Raw genomic sequence first — 14,752 nt, 5'->3', positions numbered from 1 at the left:
AGTAGAGCATGTGACGTCATTAATTCAACCCATGTTGGCGTAAACTCGCTAGGGCCGAATTAAATTCTGTACTGCTTACGTCTTATGCCTACTGGACGCGATGAACAATGAGCGACGAGCGATATCCATGAAAGCTCTGCTTTTTCTCACGTGACGATGCAAAGCAGAGCTCTCATTGGATATCACTCATCACTCATCGGTCATCGCGTCCAGTGTGCAATAGGCATTACTGCTTAAATTTTTCTATGTATCATGGCTCTAAGCCATATACGTCATTCCAATATTCAGTACACTCAGTATCTGATTGATTGCAAGAACATTTCACCATCGAACAATCAAGACATTTTGCAATATGTAAAGATAAAGGATGTGATGCGAAAATAACATTATATGTACGATACAATTAATAATTTAATAAAACACTGATGAAAGACATGAAGTTTCTACAATATCCACTACACACACAATCAGTGTTAGTATATTCATATATACTTACGGAACGTGAATATCGAGCAAGATATAATTATTGTTACAAATTAATTATTAGTTATTTACGTGATTGGTAATCTAATAACAAGATAGTTGAAAATAGATTGAACATAAATGAAATGTACCAATTGACGATAAGTAAATACATATCCAGGAAACTTTACGTACGCATGATTTATTCTTTAGAAGTATTCAAAATTGAAAGCATTAATTCATATTGATGTTGCAATTTCTGTTCCCGGATTTCTTGTTTACAATTCTTAATATTTTTTATCACGACTTTTTAAAAAGAAATTTAAATTGCAACTTATATACTCGAAAACATAAAGTAAATTTTAAGAACGATTTTTCGAACGGATATAATTAATTAATTACATTTTCCGATCGATGTTTTTCGTTCGTTCACGATCTTAATTTACGCTAATCTTTATTTATACAGTATTGTGTAATACACGGTAAGCTGCCAGGAATGAATTTGCTTAAACGACGGAATGAACCATAAATTAACGCGGTGTGACGTTTAGATTCCGCTGACTAAAGGTGTGTCGATTAATAATGTACAGCGGTTCGCTATCTCTGTCCCTCTCTTGCTTTTGCTCTCTCTCTCCCCCCTCCTCTCTCTCTCTCCCTCCCTCTCTCTCCCTCTCTCTTTCTTTCTCTCTCCCTCTATCTCTCGTTCTCTTTCGTGCTGGTTGTGCAAATTCCTGTTGAGATTTGCGTATCGAAAACAATACGCCGATCCTCTCTCTTCTATCGCGTTCGAGATAGTATTCGGAGGTAATCCCCGGGGATCGAATCCTCATAATCCCCTTTGTGCCCGATATTTCACTGTGCAAAATCGCCAACGCGATATCAACTTCACCGCACTCGTGACGATACGGGAAATTTAGGCTGTCGACTCGTGTCGGGTCGAAATCGCGCGAAATTTTGCGGCAGAACGCGATTTTAGGAGAAAAAAAGGGAAATAAACTCGTCGCGCGTGTGAACGCTATTTTTTCTGTGCGCACATCCCTTGCAGCGAGAGGATTAACTTTCCACCGCGAATTTCTAGCTTACGTGGGAAAATGTTTGGATGTTACGGGGATTCTGCCAAGCAAAATTGCTAGTTAAGTCACATACAGAATATTTAGTAATATACGTTCAATAAACAAAATAATTCTCTTCTTAACGAAGATTGAAAATATTTTCTTCCATTTTATATTTAATCATTTATTTATATCATTTTCTTTCATAATTTCCGAAGTTTTAAAAATCGGTTTTCAAATTTCTATATTAAATAAATTTACGATTTAGATTTCTTTAAAAAGTCAAACTCACTTACGATTAGTATTGAATAAAGGAAAATATTTCATTCGCACAAAGCTTTATTTCTTAAATTAGTGATTTCTAAGAAATCGTGATATCATTTGATAATAATCGTTTGATCAAAATTTCTGTCTTTAAAAAATTTTTAGCTCCTGATCCCTTAATAAAATTACTTCGTTTATCAAGCTATGACTATTAGTACACACCCTGTATATCGTATACTAACCACACGTATCAAGGGAGAGGTAGAGAAAGCGAGGAAAAGGGCAATTGAGGGCGGGGAAGAGGGTGTCTTCCCCTTTCGGTTTTGTAATTCCTGCGTATGTTGCGCGCAAATCATTCCGCTCGGACCGTTCGCGGTCTCGCCATTACGGACTTTCGACCGCACGCGGAAACCGCGATCGAGGAGAAATTCTTTCGCGATCGAACCAGTTCGCAAAACATGTAACGGAATCTGGAGATGAAATTCCTTCGAACGCGTGGTGAACGTGCGTTGAAACGGCTAGCGTCGCGAATTCAACGCTTCTGCTTCAATAAAAGCCGCTGCAGCTTCGAATTCTGCGTTAAAATTTGCGCAGCATCAGTCCTTTGTTTTTCGCTATTGCCTTAGCAGTTAAAATACATGTAAAAAAATACTTGAATAATTAGAACGAAAAATATAAAAAGAATACCATATATGTGATAATATATACTTTGGAAAAAAATATCCTGAATTTAAATAAACATTTATTTGAATAGTGCCAACTATCTACTTACAATAAATAATTATTTACTTGATATTATTCAAATAAATGATTTATTAAAATTTAATATTTTTTCAGTGTACTAAATAAAAAATAATAATTAATTTTTTAAAATTATATTTTACAAATAAATAGGTAAACATTTTTTTCTTTAAGAATGTAGAACAGAATTGCTTATTGTTACAAAAAAAATCGAAAAAATGAACTAAAATTTTTTTTATCTTATGTCTCCTCAGAAGTTCTAAATATTACGAATTGTACTTTGTATTTGAGAGAGATTGAATTCTTATTTTTATATATATATTTTTGGTTTATATTTCGTTCCTTATACTTTATCGTTTACCAATGTATTCTTTAACGGAGGGTTAACAGAGGATTAACGGGTTAAGTTCCCTCTCATTTTCTCTCTTCTTTCCTTCTTTGACTAAGCTCAACCTTGCCAGCATCCGTCAACTTACCGTCGTCGTCATGGAGGGTGGTAATGCGTGAGAGGGTGACAAAGTGGAATAAGAACGATAAGGGTGGTAGTATCCGAGCTATCGATATTAGCCTTAATATCGCGTTTATGTTGAGGCCGCACACCTCTTTTTATTATAGATTTTCAATGAGTCGTAAGAGACTGAATAAAGAGACACTAATTACGGACGCGTTTTTCTCCCCCACGTGTTACTATGACTTCGTAGGCTTCAACATCCGGTTCGATCAGGGAAGGAATCGGGGGTGACGCCTAAGAGGGTGACCAAGTGTCTCAGCAACCGCGGAGAGAGAGAGGGGGGGAGGGGGAGAGAGAGAGAGAGAGAGAGAGACAGAGCGGAGGAGAAAGGAGGAGAAAGGAGGCGCATGAAGGCGGAGATCTCTTTCCTCGCACACTACTTCCTTCAACCCCTCGACGAGACACACGGGTAGGGTTGACTGATCTGCCTCGTAATGCCAATCGATATACACACGGAGAACTATCATCCAGTGCGACACGTCGAACGACGATCTTTTAGGCAACGTTCACACGAACGAGTACACACTCACCCCGCTTTGTCTATGAAAGACGAGAGAAGCAGGGAGAAAGGCTGAACTCTCCATACGTGACGAGTGTATGAATAATGCCAAGATATGTGTACCGCTTTTAAAGCTTCTTTTACACGAGCAAAATTTTGCAATGGAACACTTGCAATAGAATGACATCGTTAATTTTAAAGGTAAAGCGTTATAAATCAAATAACACTCTTTACTCTTTCATGCATAAATATTATCTTACTAAATTACTATAAATCTGTTTCTATCTGTTTCCAAAGATAAAATAGTTTCTAATTTGACAGATATAATTCTGATCTCTCCTTATCCATATTTTTTTTAAATGTAATTTTTTAAATTGTAAATTAGATAAAATAGATGATTTCATTGTGAATTTTATCGCAAATTATTTTTCTTTCTGTCGATCGTGTAAAACGAGCTTGAGAAGCTATGAGGATCTGCGTTTGGTATAAAAGGCACGAGCCTAAATTTCGCGTTTCCACGGGGTTAGGTGGGCGGACACGTCAATGAGAGATTCTAGGGTTGAGTCAAACCACCGCACCCCCGCTTTTCAAGTGAAACATCCGATATAAAAGAATTCAACCTACGGTAAACGCGCCTTCGGAATTCGTTACAAGTCCCTTGGAATCGAAAGGCTCGTTCGTAGTTTTATCGCATCTCTCATGACATCGAAATTTGATACAAAGATGCATTCAATTTACCGAGTGTTTATCTATATATAGTATTAGATATCTACATTTGCATATATGTTTACAAAATGTTTACAGATTTACAAAAATATTAAATCTGTACTCGAAAGTTTGCAAAGTACTATAAATATTTATCAGTAAAATTTTTCTTAAATATGCAAATTTTAATTATTTTATAAAAATATAAAATGACATATAAATGAAACAATTTCTACACACAACAGTAATAATAATATATATTTAAATACTACTCGATAAAATTATTTTATTGCAATAATTGTAAACTTGTTTGGTCCAATTGTATTAACAATACGTTAAGTGAGGAAATTTATCTTGTGCTATTAATAATGGCATTCCGTTAATTTTTTATTATAGAAGAATTTATGATCATTTTAAATGATGTAAAGAAGGACTCGTGAGTTCTGAAAGAAATCTGTTAGATTTGTCTGTTAGATTTCGTACAAAATGACATCGCAAAAATTATGGAAATAAGAAAAAAATATGTCGATGTGTGGTTATACATAGTCGACGCGAACAATGAATTACGTAAGATCGTAATTCGTCGATCAATCACCTGCGGTGTTACATAATACTTCAGCATTGCGAAGTCACACTTATCGCGCTCTACTCGCCGCTTGAATTATAGTCTTTATGCGTGCTGAATTTCATATGATTCCATTTCGCGATCGACCTAATCCGAACTGAACAGCTCACACTCTGCTCTCTCTCTCATTTTGAAAAGAAAAATTTTTCTTAATTTTTTAAATTTTTCTTAAAATTGTTTAAAATTTCTTTAATCCTAGTACTATATAAGCAATTTTTTATTGCTTAGTATATGAAGCGAAATTATATATTTAAATAAATATGTATTATAATTATATAATTTTATGTGTGTGTCATCCTATTAACAAAATCAATATAAGTATATGAAATTATGACTAAAAATATTACAATAAACTTAGAGTTTAAAGTCAAATCATTAATTTTATAGACTTATTTTATTATTATTCCAATGAACGGCTGATATACGCGATCGGTTTTTCATGATTCATTACCAGTTGGTTCCACGGACACCGTGCTCCCTTCTTTGAATTCCTATTAATTCAGCGATATTAATCAAAGAGCGACTTCTCTCTCGTTATAGCGTGCTTCATTGTTTTCGGTACCTCCCTACCCCCCAATTCAATATCGACATACCCTGTGACGCAATTCGTTCATTTGCCACCACTACACGCAGTCAACGCGCGCGCGCGCGCATGTGCTCTCGCGTATGTGCATTCACGAGCGATATATGCAGCTTGTGAAAACTGCGAGGGATACGCTGACACAAGGAATAAGGATCACAAAGGCTGACATCGTCATCGTTGTCGTTGCGATCGAGCGAAAGCAGGTGCCGACTTCGAAAGAGCCGAAAAGAGTTCGACGTGCTTGTCGACGGGGGATCTTCAATCACCGTCAATGGTAGCGCGTATAGAACACACACATCGGCCACGTATTTTCCCTGCTCCTCTCTTCCGCTACTCTTCCATTTTTTTATTGTTGTCTTTGCGACCCTTCGCGTTGCGTGGAATCGCGCGAAGAGACCTCGAGAAAAAAAACAAGAGGCTTGAAAAATAAAAAAATAACGAAAGCTTGTAAACGGAATACTATTGGCTGCGTTTCGTTATTCATCGCAAGTACTGAAAATCTATAGTATACGTAACGTGAACTATAGGTTTTTAGTATTTACAGTGAATAACGGAACGCAATCTATGAAGAATATACAGCAATAAAATATAGCTGTCGCAAGTCAATCTGTCCATCATACAACACAGGACTTAAAAAATCTAATATCAAAGTGTCCAATATTTAAAAAAGCAAGCAATAACGACAGAAAGATAATCTTATGCAGGGTATCTGAGTCTTAATAGTAATAAATAGAAAAAACGAAAAATGTAGGTGCAATCGGTTTGATTTTTTTAGCGAATGCATCTTTTTTCGATTCCTGTAGAATTTGGCAAATCAAATTTTTATTTTCCGTTTAATTTTTGTTATATCTGCTCCAATAGCTTTCTCTTTGAGCATCTTTTTTTGCATTCCTTTTTTTTTTTTATCAGAGTCCAAACACTCATATTTCTTCAATTCACTTTAAAATTCAGAAAATTAAATTATTATATCCTGCTTTACTTTCTTATTATTATTAAATAGGTATTTTTCTATTAGAGATTGTTATGTCTGGCAACTATACTGGGTAACTGAATGTCTATATTGATGAAACTTTTATTTCTATTATGATTTATTGACGTGTTTATTATTTCCCTTTGATATTTATCGCTTAAATTTGATTAGAAACACATGACAAGCAGCAACTTTTGCCGCTAAACTAACTCTAACAACTAAAACATTAAGAATCATCAAGAAACTTTCAGCAACAATCGGCAATTTTTTAAGAAACATAGAACATTAACAAAAACGTTTCTCGTTGTTGCTTCGATAGGGACATAGCTTTACATTGCTGTGCAAAATTACAGTGTGCGAATATTCTGTCGTTAAATAGAAATTATTTTGAACTGGCCATGCACGAAACGTCTATGTTTCTTCCCTCGCGAATCCTGAGAACTCGAGTTCGAGGAAGACATCAGCTTGGCCACGTTCCCAGGGCACCGCGGGGGCCTCCCGCTATTTTCTTAAGCCAGCATCGTGCAAACTGACTGAACAAACGGACGGCCCGCAGTGTGTGTCTATACACGCGAAAGTACGCACGAGTCGCCACCGCCTTCTCTCGTAACCGCATAAGAACCGCGAGAAAGTTACCCTCATAGACGCACGGATCGACGTCTACCACCACGGGGCCCCTGTGTGACCCCCAGCGTCTTTTCTTAGCGTTTACCCTACCCTCCTCTGCCATCATCTCTCTCCCTCTTTGTTCTCGCTCCTTTTGCAATTCATTTTTTAACGTCCCCGTGCACCTCTGTCTTTTCCGTCGCATTCTCTTCAGGTGCTCCGAAATTATTATCGTTTCTCATGACTGCTAGAATCTTTGTTCCTCGTGGATCAGTCGAGATCATTCACGGTGAATGACTTCTTTTCTGAGAACTAATATTACATCCCGAACAGGTTGTCGGTGTAAGATAGAAAGTGTCTGTCAAAAGAATACTATAATAAAATATATATATATATCTCAGATAATTTATTTGAACAACAATAAATAACACTAGATCGATATATAAATACAATTAAATAGGGAAATATCTTTCGGTGTAAGCTATGTCTTAGTACTTAATCATATATTTTATTATATATAAATTTATATATACTCGTATATATATCTATCCAGTTCTACAAACTGAATAATTTATTTGTTTTATTTATTATTTTCTTGTTTTAAATGTTATGCTTAACGAAAAAATCAATTTATCTTATTTTATCATTCGAAATGATTGTTTCGGTGAAAATGATAGCATTTTGGACGAAACTAAAGAGAATTGCAGAACTGCCGATCGATATTTTGATATGTATTATGTTCCCGCTAAATTGTGTAAGATAATCTCTTCTCTATCAACATTGCTAAAGCGCGTGGAACAAATTATACGATTACCAAGAGAACTCATAAAATATCCAGTTAGTACAAGAGGCTTATCTATTTATACAATGCAATTGAGTGGTGAAAAAATTAAGAAGATAAATTTTTCATTTCGATATCGCGTGCAAGTTAAGAGATTATTTAGGATTTTCCTTGCGGAAAAGATTGAATAGTGAAAAGATTGATATAGTGAACAATTTAATGACTTCAACATAAATTTTAATAGAACATTTTACAAGCTTTTTATAGATCAGTTTATAAATTAAAAAATTATCGATTTTTTTTCAACTTTTTATCGAAGAATGTTCTTCAAACCAGTTAGGAGAAAATTGTCTTCAAAATATTATGAAAAGAGAATTGAAACACTTTAGAGTCTAGATAGATTAGAAGGGGTAATCTCATTTGTTAAGAGTGTTAAAAATTAGGATAAAGATTTGCAGTAATCATGCAAAATCCAAATCATCACGCAAAAACGAAGCATTTCGCGAAAAAATAGGAGAAGGGAGGAAGAGAAACGGATAGAGGAAAAAAGGAACGGCACGGTGCAACTTCCCGAAAAATTAATATCCCACGGGAAGAAGGGTGCACCGGCTGTTTGGCTCTCGGGGACGCTTCTGTGCTCGGCGGGATACAGAGGAGCGAGAAAATGACGGATGGCGATGGTGCGGGGAGCAGCGAATGGAAAACCGGGAGAAACTTTGTTTTCCAAAGCGATTCCCTCGCGCTTCCGGCAGGGAACGATAGAGAAGGCCAAAGGAGCGCGCAAAGGGATTAGACGCATCTCGCGAGCCAAGTTTCCCTGCGAAGAAACTCGTTTATGTAAAGATTGCCTCGATCTGGGGAGCCGATCGGCTCGGTGGGATTTAATTGGGCTTGACCGCTTGACCGGATTAATTAATCAGCCGATTACGTTTATCGAAGTCTCGGCCTCTCGGTGAGGACGTTCATGGTTCTTCGGGCTATTTACTCCGGCTACGCTGGAGGGTATTTCCCTTTGTTCGCCGTCGGATGGTAGCTCAACTAAATTCTTAAGGGCGGTTTGTGTTGCCGGTGGACCTTAATTAAAAGTTCCCGCCAACTTGGTCCGCATAATTACGTTCGATATGGAGTAGCTCGTAGCACAGCTGGCGCAAGTTGAAGTTGCGATTTTCATTGTTTCCAAGATGCTTCGCCAATTACTTTATATATAGTCTTTTACATGATTTACTTTGCACCACCAAGAAATCATAATTTTTATTTTATATATTCATCTTATACGTTTTTAATGAATTCAACGCTTAAATCATCTATAAAATATCCTATATGATTTTGTTGTAGTTGCACAAAGGAAAAGGAATTTCGCAAATTCGCACACGGAGAGAACGATTTTGCTGAAAAATCTAAAAATTTAACTAGACACAGATCTGAAAATAATTTTGTTACACGCATTAAAATTTGTAGATTTTTCAGCAAAATATCGTTCTCTCCGTGCAAGATCGTAGAATTACATATATCTCCAATTCTAAACAAAGTCGTAACCCAAAATGTATGAATATTTCACGGAGATTTTCGTATTCCCTCAAAATTGTGGGCCACTGGCAAAGAACATCCAAGACGCCGGTCGTCATAGTAAAGAGGGCAGAAGAGGAAGAGTTAGAGTGCCGAGGAAAGAGGAGGTCCGTGTGGGTTGGAACGCTGGTTGTAGAATTTTGGGAGAATTCTGAGGGATTGGTTGCGTCGGAGTGAACTTATGAAACGCCCAACCCTGTTACCGGTTGCGCCAAGCGAGATATTAAATTTCTGGAATTTTGCGGTTAGGCACGTCTACATGCCGACGGGTCTCTCTCTCTCTGTTTTTCTCTCTCCTCTTCCTCTCTCTCTCTCCCTCTCGCTTCTTTCTCTTTATCTCGCTAATACGTCCACAATTACATGCTGAAGAAACTCGTTCAATTATAATTTTGCTGTGAAAAAATCGTTTGTATTAAAATAACTTTCACACGAGAAGAATTCCCGTGGAATTATTAATTATCGATCATTCAGTATCATTATTTCTGATACCTTGCTTTCTTTAATTTTTTAAATGACGTGTAATTTAAGCATGGTAAAAAAATTTTGTTACCATCAATTTTATTGCGTCAACAGCTTAGCCTAATGTTGTCAGTACACACTAATCTATGCAACATGTACAATGCAATTTACAAGGGTCATAGTTTCGTCACATCGTAGTATCGGGTTGTATATGATTCACTGGAAGGTAAGGAGGAATCTGGAGTCCGTTGCCGGTGCCTGATAGTTCGCTGTGTAGGCGGTATAGGTGGTACTCAAAGGATTGGCCAGAGGCACCACGCGCGAGGGATTGTCGTACTGGTATTGCACTTGCGCGGCCACGGGCTCAATCTCGAGTTTCTGTGGCTTGGCATCTGAGGATGCGACCGCGGCGACTGGGGTGACCGGGGCAACGGACAATTGCACACCAGCCGGCACAATCTGCAACTTCTGCAAAGGTGCGTACATGTAAATCGGACCACGAAGAGGCTCCACGTTCTCGGCGCGAATTTTGGCGAAGTACTTCATGGCCTCGACATTCTGACGGCTGATATACCGCACGCGCTGAAGGCGACCGTCGGGAAGTGCCACGTAGTATTCTCCTGATTGCTGAGGTTGCTTCTCATCAACATCCTCGTCTTCGAGCTCGTTTACTGAATTCACGGGCTCGGACTGAAATAATAACGTTGGAATTTATTTTGTCATCAATTGCTGTTACTGGTGACTTGTATATTGAAAGAGGGAGTAAGTTGTAGATATTTATATTATCGAATATACTGTTAAAACGTTTTGTTACGAGATGAATACGCAACATAAAAATCTTTTTTTGTAAAATCAAGTATTATAGTTGTAATGAGATATTTTCTTAGTAAAATGTTCTAAAAACTTTTTATAATATCAATTATGTTTAAGAAATTATCGCATATTATTATCTAACACGAATCTCACAGAGAGATTATTTACTGAATAAAACTATAGAAACTATATATATATGTGTGTTATATAAAGCGAATAATTTTTCGTTTCTCAGTAAAACATTTTTCGGCAAGAGAAAATTTTTCTGTTTTTTTTTTCCGATATCCTGCCAAACAAGACGTAGTAGACTCTTAGACGACCTCGAATCACGAGTGAATGCATTATGGGTTGTGTCACGCCAGTCTTCGAATTTGGTACGGACACACACGTGCACGAGACCCGCGATCGAAAGTAAACGACGCCTCGAATACTAATGTTGAGCGGGAGAAACGATGAGAACAAGCAAGCGCCGAAGATTGAAAAAGAGGAGTCTCAGTGTGCGATTTAAATTCCGCGGAATTTCGCTCTTGTGTAGGTTCACATGCCAACTCAATGGTCCAGCGCATTTTCTCTCTCGAGCAAGACGACAAATCTATGTTACGTAATGTTATTTAAAATCGAAAAATGCGCACATTGGATAAAATTTATTCCAAAATTAAATGAAATTGAAGTTGAAATTTTCGGCGACTACAAGTTTTCCAATAAATTTTAGTTGACGTTGAGATCGCGATTAATCAATTTATCCCCTATAAATAGGAAGATATAAAAATTTTCTTCATAAATCCCATTTGCACACATTTAGTGTGTAAAATAGTAAGCTAATTTCCAATCAATAAGATATTTTATATTTATCAAATTTGCAATATATACTAATTTCATGGATTTAAAGTTTTTTATAAAAAAAAATTTAACTACAATTACTTTTCTTTACCTTGATTTTTTCATATCAAATATTTCAATAATTTTAATAAAAAAAAAGATTCGTGTTTTACTTACCTCAGATTCAGTGATGCCTTGAACAGTAGATACTTCTTCTTCTTCGGTGGTGTTAGGAGTCTCAGTCGTTGTCGACTCTTCCGGTTCTTCATATTCTTGTTGAGGACTTGATGGTGCTCCGTATTGTTGACGAGGTGTGTTTGGCGCTCCATATTGTTGCTGAGGCGTGCTTGGTGCTCCATATTGTTGCTGAGGCACGCTTGATGCTCCATATTGTTGCTGAGGCACGCTTGATGCTCCATATTGTTGCTGAGGCACGCTTGGTGTTCCATATTGTTGTTGAGGTGCATTTGGTGTTCCATATTGTTGCTGGGGTGCGCTTGGTGTTCCATATTGTTGCTGGGGTGTATTTGGCGCTCCGTACTGTTGTTGAGGCGCGTTTGATGCTTCATTTGTCTGACGTTGTCTTTGAGGAAGATCAAAAGCGGGTCCCGCTGGTTTCCAGCCAGACGCGAGATAAGGAGCGGCCTCTTCCTGCTGCTGAGCGAAGTAATACTGTCTCTGTTGCTGACGGTACCTCGGTGGCTCAGCGAGGACCACGGTAGCCAAGAGGACGATGCTGACGAAAACCTATTTTTCGAAGATTAATTAATTAAATATTATTATAATTACGTTAATTTGAGCATTATTCGCCAAAAAATCGATCGAGGAATCTTTTCACGCTATCAGAAACTGCTCTAAGAGTTGAATAAAAAATTAAATAATAAATTTATGACTACCTTCATCGTTGTACGATGTTAGCCGGTTATGTTGACGAGTTGACTGAATTCGCCGTCCGCCGCCGGTGGATTATATACACGACGTCTCGTATGCGTTCTGCATGTCTAAGGAGGATTATACCCTATGGCCAGGGTAGCAACGCGTTCACCGATCGGCGGGTGACATTGGCCTCTTAAAAGAAGCTGATGAATCCTCGATCATTGTTGGCTCATCATCCGGCCGCTCGCGCGCGTTCACCTTCGCCTTTGTCGGCGAGCGGACGCCTTTTCAACAAAAGCGGCACTCTTTAATACTCGATGTACGACCGACTTTTTCGTCCCCCTCAACTTCAAACTCCACCTTTCGCCCTTTTTCGCACGTTGTGTTTGTTCCGGGCGCACGAAGCGAAAGAAATCGCGCTTCTGTCCTATCGACGATTAAATTTAAAATGGATTGAACGCATGTTTGCATTCGCTACACCAGAGATTCATCACTTTTGCCGCGAAACGGTGAATGCGCAAACTCGTTCGTTCAAAGTATATTTTTATAATGTTTACTGAACTTCTTTAGGTTCTTTAGGTTATAGTAAATTATTATGAAATTAAATTATATAAATATGCCATTTAAGAGAAGCGTAAGTTACAGCATTTTTAAAACGAAATAAAGTTAAGCTTTCATTAAAAACAGCCTCATCGAAATGAATTAAAAAATAAAATTTTTTTTTTATTATTCATATCAAGTTATTATTATAGTATCTGAACATTGACATTTTTATTCAAATACACTCATTAAAATTTATAAAATGAGCGTAAATTTGCACGGAATACGTCCATTGCCAAAATGTTTTGTATAGAATTTCTGTTTTTAAATTTTAAGAAAAGTCTGATAAAAGTCTTCGACTTATCTAATCCATCATCAATGTTCTCATCCGCCCGTGACCGATGATCGAGTGCTTAACACATTTCACGGAGCAAGGCCGTGTTATGCGACGATTACGTCGTCGTAATTTTAACTCCGGCTCATCATGCACAGCATGCGTGTCGTACGTGTCGACCATTCCACGCACGGATTTCGCCGACGAGTCACAGCGACGCGACGCGTGACGATGATTCGTGCTAATCAATTCACTGGCGTACCCAATCTGACCAGCATCCGAGAAATAAGGAACGTGGAGTGTTCCTATGCATTCACGCTCGGGACGATTGGAATGATCAGGGTCGTACGGTCGTCCGATCGATCGATCGCGACAATAGTTTGGAATTTATAATGATCGGTACCTTTCGTCTCACCTCGACGCGTACGTGCATAAAACGAGCTCTCATATCGGTGTCACATTGTTTATTCTAATCGAAACTATGTCGATTTTTTGACAAACCAAATCCAATAAACTAGCGTTTGGTAGCACATTCTGAAGATTCGTTGTGATCCAAGATAACAATCAGCTTTATAATTTTATGCACACTCAGAGAAAAATATAGTAGCACTTAAGATCTAGATTGACCGTTAAAAACTTTAGGACCTTAACACACAAAAAAATTTAAACAGTAAAACGTAAGGAAATTAACATGTTGGATTGATTACTATACTGTTTACGTTATAGCTTTACGATCTCTTCTGTGATTGGCCAATTCGCTTACTGCTTACGTTTTACTGCTTAAGTTTTTTGTGTGCCTTATTCGATACTTGTTGTGTAATCACATTTACATGCGAAAAATTCCCTGTTCAATGTTGTTAAAAATATAGTAGTAGCAATTTACAGTTCTAATCCTGATTCACTCCGGAGTGAACTGGATTTAGGAAATGTTTACACTCTCTCTGAATTGATTTTACTCTTAATAAGAATGAAATGAAAGTAAGATATCTGAATACTCTTACATATACCATATATAACCCAAAAAAAATATTCTGCCGATAAGCGGGGAATTCCTCTTAGCATTTCCTCTAAGCAAAAAATCTTACATTAATCTTACATTAATCAGGTGTGTGTATTTATAATATGTATTCATCTATAAAAATGAGGACATATGAGCTATGATCAAAAATAAATTCTTCTATAGAAAATTCTATTATAATAACTCGAATAGCCTTTTGAAATAAAAGGATACACAAAATACTAGCGGCACGCTTACTTATTAAAAGAGGTTTGTCATTAAGCCTGTTCTTTTTGGCTGAACTTTTGCACCAGTTCGTCTTTCTTCCTCTTCTTTCCTCCTGGAGAAAAAAAGAAGAAAGATGAACTAGTGCAAAAGTTCAGCCAAGAAGAACAGGCCTATTTACGTGCTATAGTAGTACACGTGCATGTCACTACATGTAAGACATTCTTCTAGTATTGATAGGATCGCAATCCTAAATCCAGTACTTTAGAGTTATACGAAATTTCTTTATTTTGTAGAGTATCCTCTTGAGGTATATAAATGGAA

At 37.3% G+C, this 14,752-nt stretch overlaps 2 protein-coding genes across 5 annotated transcripts in view; one reads left to right on the top strand and one right to left on the bottom strand.

Annotated features, from left to right (window-relative positions):
- LOC108723600 (paired box protein Pax-6) overlaps positions 1 to 14,752 on the top strand; it is a 128,238-nt gene that overhangs the window by 91,155 nt on the left and 22,331 nt on the right. The window lies entirely within an intron of this gene.
- Positions 9,907 to 12,427, bottom strand: LOC108723602 (involucrin). Its single transcript, XM_018449468.1, has 3 exons — positions 12,353 to 12,427; positions 11,634 to 12,203; positions 9,907 to 10,514 (listed from the first exon to the last, which is right to left on the bottom strand). Exons 1-3 carry the CDS (start codon positions 12,356 to 12,358, stop codon positions 10,041 to 10,043), a joined length of 1,050 nt encoding a protein of 349 aa, XP_018304970.1. The 5' UTR covers positions 12,359 to 12,427; the 3' UTR covers positions 9,907 to 10,040.

The sequence above is a fragment of the Mycetomoellerius zeteki genome, unplaced genomic scaffold (assembly GCF_001594055.1).
Source record: "Mycetomoellerius zeteki isolate Tzet28-1 unplaced genomic scaffold, Tzet1.0 scaffold245, whole genome shotgun sequence".
In the NCBI taxonomy this organism is placed as follows: Eukaryota; Metazoa; Arthropoda; class Insecta; order Hymenoptera; family Formicidae; genus Mycetomoellerius; species Mycetomoellerius zeteki.
This window is presented reverse-complemented; position numbering and strand designations above follow the sequence as displayed.